The sequence below is a fragment of the Rutilus rutilus genome, assembly GCF_951802725.1.
Source record: "Rutilus rutilus genome assembly, chromosome: 5".
NCBI classification, from domain to species: domain Eukaryota; kingdom Metazoa; phylum Chordata; class Actinopteri; order Cypriniformes; family Leuciscidae; genus Rutilus; species Rutilus rutilus.
In genome coordinates this window covers 36,179,784-36,193,364 of record NC_140213.1, presented here as the reverse complement: position 1 = coordinate 36,193,364, position 13,581 = coordinate 36,179,784, and the positions used below count along the sequence as shown (strand labels likewise).

The window sequence follows — 13,581 nt, the reverse complement described above, 5'->3', positions numbered from 1 at the left end:
TCTCTCTGCTGGATGGCGATTAAATTCATTTTCAGTCATTTTCAGTCCTCTTTCGGAGAGGCCCGCCGCTCTAAGTTGTTTTTCACCCAGGATACCAGTCGTATCCATTATGTTGTGTTACAAGCTGAGACTAAGAGACTTACATAATGATTTATGAGTCCACAAAATCATGTGCTTTTAGCCTGGAGCTTTGTGTGTGTGTGTGTGTGTGTGTGTGTGTATGTGTTTTTTTTTTTTTTTGATTACACTTCGTGAACTAATTTAATTTTCTGCTAAGTGCACACACAGACAAGGCAGGTCATAAACACGCGCACACAGATTCGTTTTAGCTTAATATATTCTCTGTCACCTTGCTTAGTCAAGGACATGAAAACCAGAGGAACAGAAATTCTCTGATCATCAGACGCTAAAAACTTCCTGACCTCTTTTAACAAGAACGATGAAAGGTGTATCTAATGCGAGGGGAAAGCTGTCTGTCTGTAAAAAAAATACCTTCTCCTATCCCAGCTTAAAACAGAGGCAAACATGGCCAAATGGGGGCCTTAAGCAGAATCCTTCTTATGGGTCCCGACCCACAGTGCACCTTCAAAGACTATTATAAAAATATATATAGAGGAAAAAGCAGGTAAATGGGCACATGAGTGGTATTACACTGTACCTGCATCAAGCATTTAAAGAGATGAACAGCAAAGTTTCAGTGTTTCCATGACTATCTAGATGTTAGGGTTGAGTGAAGGGATGAGGTGAGGACTCAAAAATGCAGATATGGGCTTTTTATTCATTACAAAAATAAAACAAAAACAAACGAAACTACCGCATGGGGAAAAACCCATGAACGATCTGCCACAGGACTGCAAACACAAGGAGGATAAATAGGGAGAGCAAACAAGGGAGAACAGGTAGGGCAAATTAACCAATCATTTTTAACGGTTAAGCCAATAGAGGGTATGCGCGCGACGTCACCGCCGGCCGGAGTGACTGCGGTTACACACACTGAGTGGCAAAAAGACTGAGCAGCAGCATTTGTTTTCAGCGTGGATGTCGCGAAAACCACACAAACAATATTATTGTATTTATATAAAGCGTTCACAGGAAAATTTGATTTATTTATTTCCCTGGAGTCGAAATCAGGCACTTATAAATGTCAGGAAACACGATTCCTGGCTGCATGTCAATATCCATGGATCACTGGATCTTTGGTAAGTTGTAAGGAACACTATATCGAGTCCAACCTTTAATTTACTCCCGTTTTCGCAGTTTCCCCTATTACATCCAGTCACGCAGCAGGCTCTTTTGCCACTCAGTCCAGCTGAGGGGGGCGTGTTCCAGCGGGAAAGTGACGTCAATGCATACCCTTTATAGACAGGAGAGCACATGGCACATAGAAACAAACATGACAAGCCATGTGCTCCCACCAAACATGACAAAAAACAAGAGCACATGGCCAGCGACCACATTCACAAGCCCTGTGCTCAAACAAAACATGACACGGAAACGCCAATGAGAGCACTCAGAGACTGCAGGGTTCTCAAGTCTCACGCATTGGCCGCGAGACACACGCAATTCAACCAGTTCACACGCTCACACGCCACACCGTGTATTTCTCACGCTGAAAAGGCAATGCCAACCAAGTTGTCCTGCGAGCTTTATATATAACGTTGTATACGAGGCGCAGGCACACAAAGTGAAGTCTCCTGCCGCCAGAATGTATCTCGGCCAGATTGCGTTCGTTACTAGGCAACGTAGATGCGCGAACACACGGAAGTTGAAGGAACATTCTCGGCCGCCGTACGTTCGTTACTAGGTAACCAACAACATCGCGCGAAAACACGTCGTGATGGAGAAGGTAAGTTGGAAGAAAGCTCGTCTAACATTTTTAGGCTAGAACATTTAATATATAGCCCATCGTATACATTATTATTGATGCAGTCAAAAACTCTACAACTACTTTGCAACCAGGCCAGAAGCTTTGGCTCAGTTAGGCTAGCTTACGTTATCTGAAACTAAGGGAAATGTTAGTGGGTATGGGAAGGAATGAAGATGTATTTCTTCATTTTATTTTAAATTATATATTATACTGTATTAATAGTCTTTCTAGTTACATTAAGGAGCCACAGTACTTCAAGTGGGAGCCCCCTACCCCTGTTATCAAGGCATCAAAATGTGCAACAAACACTTACAACACAAAACACATTTCATAAGCTGGAGTGTGTACCCTTGTGTTCACACATACACAAACACACACACACACCTTAATACTCTAATGAGTCATTTGTTCACAATGTCCCACCACACAATAAATCATTATACCATTTCGACTAGACACATTCAAAATGCAAAAAGATTTGTTTTTCCAAACTGTTTGGAGCAATTTGTTATATTTTTGTATATTTGTAATTTTGAAATATAACATTAAAGAGTATATTTGATGTGATGAATTGCTCTGTCATTTATCAGATTTACCAATTGTTATAATTTCAATTTGTGCTGGTTAATGATGAACAATGGGTAAAATTGGGGGGCGGGGACGGGCAGGGGTGGGGCTCCATTAGGGCTCCTCCCCTAACCGCATGTGATCTCACTCCAAGCTTTTGATAAAACTTGAGAACCCTGGAGAATGTGCGTCCAAAGCAAAAGCACACAGCCAAAAAAACACAAGCCGTGTGCTACACTGAACACAACACAAGTGGATAGAAGAGTGTACGGACGGCCCAAGCGAACTCGAAATCGCACGCTCACACAACAAGACTGGAGCGCACGGAGAATGAGCGAACGGATGACAAACATACAGAGCATGAATGTCAGAATCCTAACACAGAACCAAAACCAAACTAGACCGAAGTGCCGGGATAAAAAAAAACACGCTCTGCACACAAAACAACTCACGTGGACGGAGAAGCACACTGACACTGCGAACCCAGACACTAGAACACTTGAGCACTTCAGTTCAGGCATTTCTGTGTTGTTTACATAAATTTTTTAGCATGCTCTTAGAGTAGTCCTATAAGGTTTCTCTTTATAAAATTGTCAGTAAATTGCTGACTTCAAACAACGTCTCTTTAGATGTTCAGAACAGGGGTGGCCTACTTTCCTTTTTAGCAGTGCAGTTTAATACAAATTATTTATAATAAGTGATATTGTAATAAATAACGCTGAATAATGTAGTTCTGTTAACAAATCGTCTTAATTTCTGCTCTTATCTTTACCTTTGATTATCCTATGCTTTCCTTGCCCATTCCTGCAGAAATGCCTCATAAATGAACATTTGATCTCAATTAGCAGTTGAAAGCCATCCATAAAGACCGATGGAGGTACATGTTGGAATATCACACTGGCTGATCTCGTCAAGGTTAAGTAATACCTCCAACCCAAAATGCACATTTGATGGAGCATTAAAAGCGCTAATTAAGTTCCACAAATCCTGCCAGGGGCGCCTGTTTGCCTTCCCATGACACCAATCAGAACCTATTTGTCTTTTATCAGTAAGAACTTCTGTATTCTGTCTCTAATGAGTTTAGCAAAAAAACTAAAAATTATCTTCAAAATATTTGAAAATGTACATCCATTTGTAACCAGTCACATGATTTATGAAGTCCACAATTCATGTGCATAGCAGAAGTTTTGTCCTGAATTTTAATGAGAGAAGAATTGATGACTTGTGAAAGAATCAGTTGATTTGAAACCAGTCTGAATGATTCATTCATAAATTGGTCACCACTATATATACCCACAACTTTTGATCCAATGGATTTCCATGATTTTTTCCAGTTGCTTCTTTTTAGAAGAGATCGGATTGTTTTTTAAATAAGTTAATATTAATTAATATGAATATTTAATAATTTGAATAATTTGAAATACAATTTTTTTATTTTGAAAAATTATTAATTACTTGATTAATAGAAAGTTTGAAAGATCAGTGGTTATTTGAAATAAAGATCTAATGTAACATTTACAAATGTCCTTTCTGTCTGTTTTGATCAATGTAATTTATGCAATTCAATATAAACTCAGCAAAAAAGAAACGTCCTCTTACTTTCAGCTGCATTTATTTCCAGCAAATTTCTTAACAGCTGCTTCCAGTGCACCAGTGCATCTCATCCTCATGGACTGCAGCAGATTTACCAGTTTTTGCTGTGATATGTTACTCCACATATGGTTACATGTGGTTTGCTGTCCTTCTTGTCTATCTGTAGCACTGTCGTAGGCGTGTTACATTACGGACACTAAAGTTTATTTCTATGTTCACATCTGCAGTCCTCATGCCTCTCGGCAGCAAGACTGACATGTTCACACAGGTGATCAGGGTCCCTGTGCAATTGTTTTGGTGTTTCAGAGTCAGAAGAAATGTCTCTTTACTGTCCTAAGTTATTGGAACTGTGACCTCAACCGCCAATAAACTGACTTAGTGTCTTAAAGACTGTTCACACACTGCATTTGCATTAATTGTATATTGAACAAACCAAAAAAAAAAAAACTTTAAACCCTTTCCAATTAAGATCTGTAAAGCTTATACAATATCCTGAAAAAGGGACATTTCTTTTCTTTTTTTTACTGACTTTATATGATAAACTTTCATGCATGACGTCAACATAGTATCCGACATCTCATGGTTCATTGAGGGCTCCCATGATCTGCATTAGCCATTGCTTATTCTCTCTCTCTCTCTCTCCATCCCACTTTGCCATGTTTTCATTTTCTGCTCTTTTGACAAAGACAATGTAATGCAGTCTCCTTCTCTCGCTTGCTTTGCCTTTCAGAACACAAACAGATTCTCACAAACAACAACAGCAAATCACACTCTTGAAAAATGAAAGCCAAGGAGCTTTTTTTGTGGCATAATCCACTTCCCACACGACTGTGTACAGAGAGCCTGTGATGGTGAGCTTTTACAAGTGAATAAACAAGCTTGCTGAGATCAATCTGTGCACACAGCTCCTCAAAGGGAGAACGGGGTTGGTGCATTTCGCACCACAAACCCACTCTGGTCTAGTTTCCTGGTCCCACAGGATCTGCTGGCACTCAGGCACCTCTAACATGCTGAGAAGAGATGAGCCGCTCACCGGGGGACAAGTTTGTCCTCCATGTTTACTTCATGCTCGCTTTGATATGAGACTCGTGCTTTATTCCACTCAGCTATGCCTCTAACCACAGGGGTCAATATGACTTTTCATTGCCTGGGTATAAGATTCAATTATCCTCCACTTGCGGAAAAGTTCTTAAAGTGTAGATATCAAATATAAAAAAGAGAATGTTGTGATGTTTAAACATAAGAACATGTTTACCTTTAAAGCTAAACACATGCAGAATTTCTGTACAGTAATACAGCTGTATGTCCTAAAAAACTGTACATAAAGACTTCAACTATCCAATTTTATCAAGCACATCCTTCACATACTTCATATCCTTCACAAGTTCACATCCTTGTGGAAGGTGTTGTATAAATCACTGTGTGTAATTTATGTTAGAATAAAGAAGTACGTTTTTTCCCTATAGTGGTCTCAGACATTTGGACCCAATGTGAATGCACCGTACACAGTTTATTTTTTTTATTTTATTTTTACATTTACATTTACATTTACGATTATGCAGCCTAAGCGATATGAATGTAACATCAGTCTTTGTGCAATTAAGGTAACACCACTAACAAAGATGTCTGGGGTAAAATTTCTAAGCTTTTGGCTAAACGTTTTCTTAATAAATGAGCAAAAGCCGAGGAGAGTTACAGTCATTCCAGCTTCCCCCACACATTTTCCTTTAAAAACACTGGCTAGTGCATCTTTGTTATCGCTCTCCTGAATGGTGTTTTGCTTCCTCTTGTTCCTAAATGACTCTCTGGTTCTATTTTCCAAGGCCAATTTATGCCAGTGTCAACCCCATATGCAGGGAGTAGGAGGGATAATTTATCATAGAATTAGAGCCGTTTACCAATGATTTTGTGTAATTTCCTATAGGAATAACATCAATTTGCCATAGGATTAAACAAATCCGCTTTGAAATAGGGCCACTCTGGTGTTTCAAAGGATGGGGCATTTTCAATAATATTTACTCAATTTACATGCCATTAAATAAATCACAGATGGGATTCATTCATAAGAGGTGACATTAGAACATTGTTGCAATTTACCGCCAAGTATCTTCAGATCGCTGCTGTAACCCCAGCATTAAACCCAGCACTCAGGCACTGAGAGCGGCCTATTTTTCACTCAAGTCCATTATACGTAGCATAATTTACTCAGCATGCGCTCGGACTGGAGGACAGATGGCGAAGGGAGGTCAGTGTGTTGTTTCGTAGAGGAAGTTATCTTCAGAGACCCATTATGTTCAGGAGCTCATCTCGTTGCCTACAGAACGTCTACCTTATTAACCATGCTAGCAAAGTCAATTAAAACAGTGAAGCCAGCCCCACTGCTCCTCTCTTTCATATGATTTATGAACTCTCTGGCTCTATTTCTTTCTCTCTGGATCTCTGTCGCTCTGTGTTTCTCATTCCCTATCAGTTGCTCACGTTCGACGTTACGTCGACGTGACAACATAATTGGGATCACTTCAAGCCCTATCATCTACAGAACGTTGGCGTGCATGAATCGTGTCACGCGCCCCGCATCGAGGGAATAAAGAGGAAGCGGGCGCATGCACACATTGTCTTTCACTTCGGAGCCGAGCTTCCTGTTTGTCTTCCTGGAAACAGACTGCTACTGCGTTGAAGAAGCCTCTCTTCTCCCTCTCACTATTCAGTGTTGGTGTGACGGCGCGAACAGTGAGTGGCCACAAGCTCAAAGCTCAATACAACTGCTGTTATCACAGCATAAAGAGTATTGTGTCGGTTCGGTGGGCGTTCCCCTGAAGTGTACTGAGTACACAGCGGGCATTTCCTGGGTGCCTCAGCACTGTGTGAGAATCACAAAAGAGTTTTTTTTTCCACAAAAGAGCAACACATGCGCGACACTGCATCTTTTTCAGGATGTCATTCCGCCTGTGCGTTTCTGGATGCGGTCGTTCCCTGGTGCCAGCAGACGACCACAATAGCTGCCTCACGCTGAGGCAGCTTTTGTGAATAGCTCATGTTCCCATTGAGGGAATATGACTATGGCAGCGTTAAGATCGAGACTTGCTTACCTCAAGGGAGGTGCAGTCCCCTCACCTATGCCTCGATCTAGTGCCTATTCTGGACCTCAGAATAGGCCTTCTTCGGCACTTCACATCAGCCAGGGTGATCTGAGGATTACCGTGAGGGCTTCCCCGCCGAGGCAATCTCCGTGGGTCCCTCACACCTCACAAACGCTACCGCCGTTGGAGCCTCCAAAGGAGTGTGCTGATCCTTCTCATGGACGACCAGTCGTGTCCTTTGGAGCTCCACCTGACGACCAGATGTCGGTTGCAACATCGGAGGGGGAGCTTCAGTCCTCTGGAGATGAGGATTCAACTGCGTTACCCGGCGGACCGCTGCTGCCTCCACCCGTCCGCCGGGCGCAGCGGCGTCCTAAGCCAAGCCACCGCAGCAGCCATCACCCAGGCCTCAGTGTGGAGCAAGCCGCAGGAAGTCGGCCCCGCCCGTCCAGGCCGCTGCCAAACCAGGATGCAAGCGGAGGTGCAAATGACCCTGAGACGGGTGACCCAGAGGTGGATCAGACTGCTCTTCAGGAGATGGTGAACGCGCCGCTCCTTCCCCCGGTGGAGGGCCGGGCGGAGAATCTTTTGTTTCCTTTTCTTTTTGTTCCACCACTGGCCCCTGGGCCAATCTGGCCAGAGGCGGCCATTGCTCCCATGTGCGAAGGTGGTGTTCGCATTCTCAACTACCTCGATGACTGGCTCATCCTGGCCCAGTCGAGAGTGCGAACACACGGACATGGTGCTCTGCCTTCTAGGGTTTTGGGTCAGTTGGTAAAAGACCAAACTCACCCCCGGGCAGAGGATTCTTTTCTCGATATGGAGTTGAACTCGATCAACATGACAGCACGCCTGACAGAGGCCCGTGTCCAGTCAGTGTTGAACTGTGTGAGCTCACTCAGACGCAGAACAGCGGCACCACTGAAACTTTTTCAGAGGCTCCTGGAGCATATGGCATCGGTAACGGTAACAGTAACGCCGCTCGGATTGCTTCATATGAGGCCACTGGCTCCACGATCGAGTCCCGAGATGGGTGTGGCAGAGCGGCTCGTGCCGGGTCCAAATTACCCCGCACTGTCGCCAAACTCTCAGCTTGTGGTCGGACTCTTCGTACCTAAGGGCAGGTGTTCCCCTAGAACAAGTGTCCAGGGATTCTGTGGTCACCACAGTTGCCTCTGCCACCGGCTGGGGGGCCACGTACAATGGGCATGCAGCTTCAGGTCTGTGGACAGAACCTCAACTGCATTGGTACATCAACTGCCTCGAGTTGTTAGCAATATCTTGCGCTGGGCCGCTTCAAAACGGCGCTTCTAGGCAAGCATGTACTGGTCCGTACAGACAGCACTGTGACCGTTGCGTACATCAACCGTCAGGGTGGTCTACGCTCCTGCCGCATGTCACAACTCGCCCACCATCTCCTCCTTTGGAGTCAGAAGCATCTGAGCAGGGGCGCAGATAGGATTTTTTAACTGGGGGGGACCAAGCTGTCAGCAAATGATTTAAACTCAATTATTTGAAATCATGGATAAACAACAATGAACAAAGGTGAATAAAGGCCTACCTGATCACCACTAGCAATGCATGATCAGACTGTTATTTGACTAGTATGCCAATCAGCCACCAAAACCTCATGTCTTCAGCAAAGTATGTTTTATTTAAACATTTAAACATTTGCTTATCTCAGCATACAAAGTCTATCATTATGAACAAAAAAAGCAAAGAACCTATTTTGCAAAACTTTAGGGTCAGGTTGATTTGGCTTTGTATATGTCATAATCATGTCAACATCCTCTCCCTCTGTGTTGCCTCCTGTCCCTCCTTGTTGTTCTGTCCCTGCTTCTTCTGTCTGTAATTCTACGGTCTCTCCTTCCTCATGCTGTCTTTTTCTACTGTGGCTGCCCTCCTGCAGATCCTCACTTGACTGACTAGGGCCTGCCTTACTGTCATCAGAAATTGCCTGCAGGCCAGGAGGACAACATTTTAAATAGGGATGCACCGATCCGATACTCAGTATCGGTATCGGCTCCGATACTGCCATTTTTGGCGGATCGGGTATCGGTCAGACAAGGCCGATCCAAATCCGATATTGTGCGTATAGGCTACTATTCAGTGTTATTGTTAAGCCCCACAAAAGGCACACAAACATTATAAAGCACCATAAGTTTTCGTGCACAATATTATAAGTGTTCTGAAGCCATTATATAGTATAATGTGAGATATAAATTAATATTTAAGTCGTTAAATTCAAGATCACGTAAACGTTTCCCTCAGCTGCGCTGTCAGTCATTCTTCATTCAAACAGCGCGTCGCGTTCGGTTACAACAGTTAACAAAATGAAACTCTCTCCAAGATGATTCAGTGTTACTATTATTATACTTGATCTGTAGATAAAGGTCTATGGTTTCGCATAAAACAACTTTATCTTGCTGAACATTATTGCTGTACCTTAATCATGTTACTTTCTACGGGTGTCTGTTAGATCACAACACTGGAGTAAAGTCAGAGCACTATTTGTTCTTCACGCGCACAGTAACTGAAATTTAAAACTGTTAAAAGAAAATGCTGAATAGACTATTGCATAGATAGATAGCCTACTGTACAATACACTACGCATCAATATGTATTTTCTTTGTGCTATAAACTTTTCAATGCGGACTCGACGCGCTGCGGGCTGTGACTCATATTGCTTCAAGCGCATCATTCTGCGCTCGGGATGCGCATAAGCGCTTTGTGCCGCTCTGTATTGGAGCCTTTCATATCATAATACAGTGACGCAAAGAAACAATATCAATAGCCGTTCTTGTTCTGTCCTATCTATTATGTTGCTACCTCCTTAAACAGCTGTGCTATTGTAGGCTATAAAATAATTGATATTTTTGATTTTTGTTGTTGTTTTTCATGAATGTATTTTACAACAATACAAAGAGCAATGTGTAAAGTTTTACCAGATTTAGTGTTACACTTATTGTCTCTAATTTGTTCCCCACTAAACATTTTTTTTCACAAAATGTTCAAATTTTATACAATTATTGTGCACTCGTAATTTTTCTAGACTAAATTTTACTGCTGAATTATCCACTAATCTAGTTTATAATAGCATTTATGTCAGATTATGATCATATATTTTTTGTTGTTGTTTTTCTTTTTTCAGTTCTTATTATCAGTTCAACACAGAGTTATAGAAATTCTACTTGATTAAAAAAAAACTGCGCTGGTATCGGTACGGATCGGTATCGGCCGATACTCAGAATTTTTGGTATCGGATCGGATCGGTTCTGAAAAAATGGTATCGTTGCATCCCTAATTTTAAATCTTATAATTTCAGTTAACCCTCTATACCTCTATAGAATTTCACAACAATGTGAAATACAACATATTCCCGAGAATTAATGGCTAAAACTACTATTTCAAATGTCTAAGAATAACTCAAAATTTTAAATTTAAGTGTTAATTACAAGTTTGTTGCAATTTATAGATTAGAATTCAAATGATGTATGACATATTAAGAAATGTTTTTCATAGCCCATAATTTAAGAATCTATATCCTCCGTTGCTCCGTACAATAAAAAAAAACATGATTTCCTGCTATAAGAGGATGTCAAAAGTTTATGTAGGCCTTTATTTGTTGTTTGCATAAACCTTGCACCACACAAATTTTACTTATTATAATTCTTTTTATAGTGGCTTACACGACAGTGAACATACCTCAGTCAATTTATACAGTACAATGGGTTAAATGATAAGATAAAACATTATTTCCTGACGACGATAAATTGTTTGATTTATCCAACCATTCTTTTTGTGTTCATTCATTATTTGCCTCTGTCCACTCACCTAAATGCATAGTTATGGTCTCCACATTTTGCTGTGTTTGCTAAGCGCAAAAGCCTTCTTGCCATTATTGTCAGACTATTCCCCTTAACAAATCTAATCTGCCACATCTGGGAAAGTCAACAGGCATAGGATACTTACATTGTTTAGTTTTTGAAAAAACGAGGTGATTGTTTTTTGTCTCTTCATTGCCTTTATGTGGCATTTATACAGTCGATTTTTTTCAGTTCAGAAAATCACAGACTCAGCTCAGTCATAGATGGTATATGATTACTATGGTTACCGCTCCTACAGGCACCATTGAGGCAGCTACCAGCTCCTCATAGGACCCCAGCGTCACTCAGGAGTCGTAGCACACACACACAGAGAGAGTGTAAACGTCGGTGGCATCGTGTGTTTATTGACAACAGAACAGCGTGTAGTGAGAACGTGAGTACAAAGTAATGGTGACCGGTGTAGATTATTATTGTGTGTCAGCCTGCGTCTGCCCCGACCCGATTCTGAAGCAGTGGCGGGCCGGGACACTACTTTGGCTAATGTACATAGCGAAAACACTGGCTAATCCTCTGTTTTACCGATTTTTGTCGCCTTTCGTAGGGATAGTGAGGGCGGGGAACGGATCGGGTCACTATGAATCTGGGGGGGTCATGTCCCCCCCCGTCCCTAGTGCCATCTGCGCGCCTGCATCTGAGGTTGCTTTGTGCCATTTACATTCCGGGCCTGCTCAACTGTGCAGCCGACGAGCTCTCACGGCAGCAGGTGCTACCGGGAGAATGGCAACTCCATCCCCAGGTGTTCCAGCTGATATGGAGGTTCCAGCTCCAGTTCCGCACAGGTAGATCTGTTTGCCGCCCCAGACACGTCCCACTGCCAGTTGTTCTTCTCCCTGACCGAGGGCACCCGGTCATGGACATGCGCAAGGGTGGTTCTGACCCAGAGCTCTTCCAGGAGCTCGGTGCGGCAACTGACCTCGCCCTCCGGGCGACTAAAGAAACCACACGTTCCGTTGGTCAGGCGATGCACTGGGTCACCAGGCGATGCACCGGGTCACCCGGGATGCTCTGGCACACAGCTGGCCCCAGGACCTACGCAATAATACGTTTCCCCCAGTGAGCCTTCTTGCACAGACCCTGTGCAAAGTCAGGGAGGACGAGGAGCAGGTCTTGCTTGTTGCGCTGTATTGGCCCAATCGGACCTGGTTCCCGGAACTAGTGTTCCTCGCGACAGCCCCTCCCTGGCCCATTCCTCTGAGAGAGGACCTCCTCCCATCGAACCCGAGGGACTGCAAAGCTGACAGTTAACCACTACTATGAGGTCTAGATGCTGAGCCCTCCTCACTCGAGAAGAGGGCCAGACGAGAGCGTAGCGTTCTCAAAGAAAAACGCTCACAGTTTGCACAGGCGACTCCCTCGAGAACCGCCTGTGCGTGCTCTTCACCCAGACAGAAAACACACAGTTCATGTGTGTCACCCAGCGTCAAATATCTTGGGCACGAGTCAGCACACTTCTGAAAACAATCAGCCTTCCCCGTGCATTTCATTTTTAAATGTATCTTACCGGAATCCTTCACAGTTTACAAACAGAACAGCCCCTGAAGACGAAAAGATGAACGTCATGTTTGCAAGACGCCCCTTTTATACTTCCGGGTCGCACGATGATGACATCATGGACTGTCAAAGGTCAATAAGATTGCCGTGATTCGATTGCAGTTTCAGACACCTAAGGCGTTCCCCAAAGTGTCATTCGACGCAGTGCGAGTTCCCTTTCGAAAGGGAACTGGGAGTTTGGTTGTGCAAAATTTAGAATGGAAGAAATTTGCTACCTTTTCGACACAACATAGCACTTTCAATTGAAATGACAGGGAAAAACATTAAATGAATTGTAGCTCAAAGAAATTCAACACAGTTCCAAAAAAGCCTAGTCCAAAAAAGTGTCTCTCTCTCTCTATATATATTTTTCTCTCTCTAAATATATATGAAATTTATTTACTAAATGTATTTAGGTGGCATCTATAAGGCTTATAACAAGTCACACTCAAAGTTTCAACAAGTTAAAGATTTGTCAAGGCACCATTCAAAGTTATTCAGTTGAATTTGTTTGAATTTACATGTAGTTCCTTCCCAGATAGCAAATGACATATGGCCCAGATCGGGTTACAGATTATTAAGGTTTCACCCTAAATTAACGGCATTGGTTGAACTAAAGTTGCAATGTTGGACTGATCGGGAAATCAGTATATTTTGCAAAATTAAACAGAGGGTTTCTGTTGTGTTATCTTTTTTTTTACTTTTTTTTTTTTACAAGAAAATCAACATACAAATAGCTTAATAGTTTTGTATCCCCATTAAGCTGGGTAAAATATGTCAATATCAAAAATAGCACCCTTCTCCTTTAACTAAATGCTCTAAAATCGTTTTCCTCAACATAGCCTTCCTCATCAACACAGTTGTGGACATTAGCCTGGCGGCAGTAGAGCTGTGTGTTACTACCGTCACCTACTCATTTGCCCTCTGAGGCCCACTTGAGCAAAGTGTTCAGATAACCTTTACCTAATCTGTGAGGATCCATCAGCTGTGCCCTTGACTGAGAACTCTGCAGAGAGATGGCGAGACGATACGAGGCCCCAGAGAAACAGGACCTTTG

At 42.8% G+C, this 13,581-nt stretch overlaps 1 protein-coding gene across 1 annotated transcript; it reads left to right on the top strand.

The window, feature by feature from the left end:
* Window positions 1–5,565: 5,565 nt before the first annotated feature.
* LOC311290802 (uncharacterized protein) lies at window positions 5,566–8,421 on the top strand (the record flags this gene model as incomplete). Its single annotated transcript, XM_084409515.1, has 2 exons — window positions 5,566–5,718; window positions 5,772–8,421. The coding sequence occupies exon 2, from the start codon at window positions 7,081–7,083 to the stop codon at window positions 8,419–8,421; it is 1,341 nt and encodes a 446-aa protein (XP_084265641.1). The 5' UTR covers window positions 5,566–5,718; window positions 5,772–7,080.
* Between the last annotated feature and the right edge of the window lie 5,160 nt (window positions 8,422–13,581).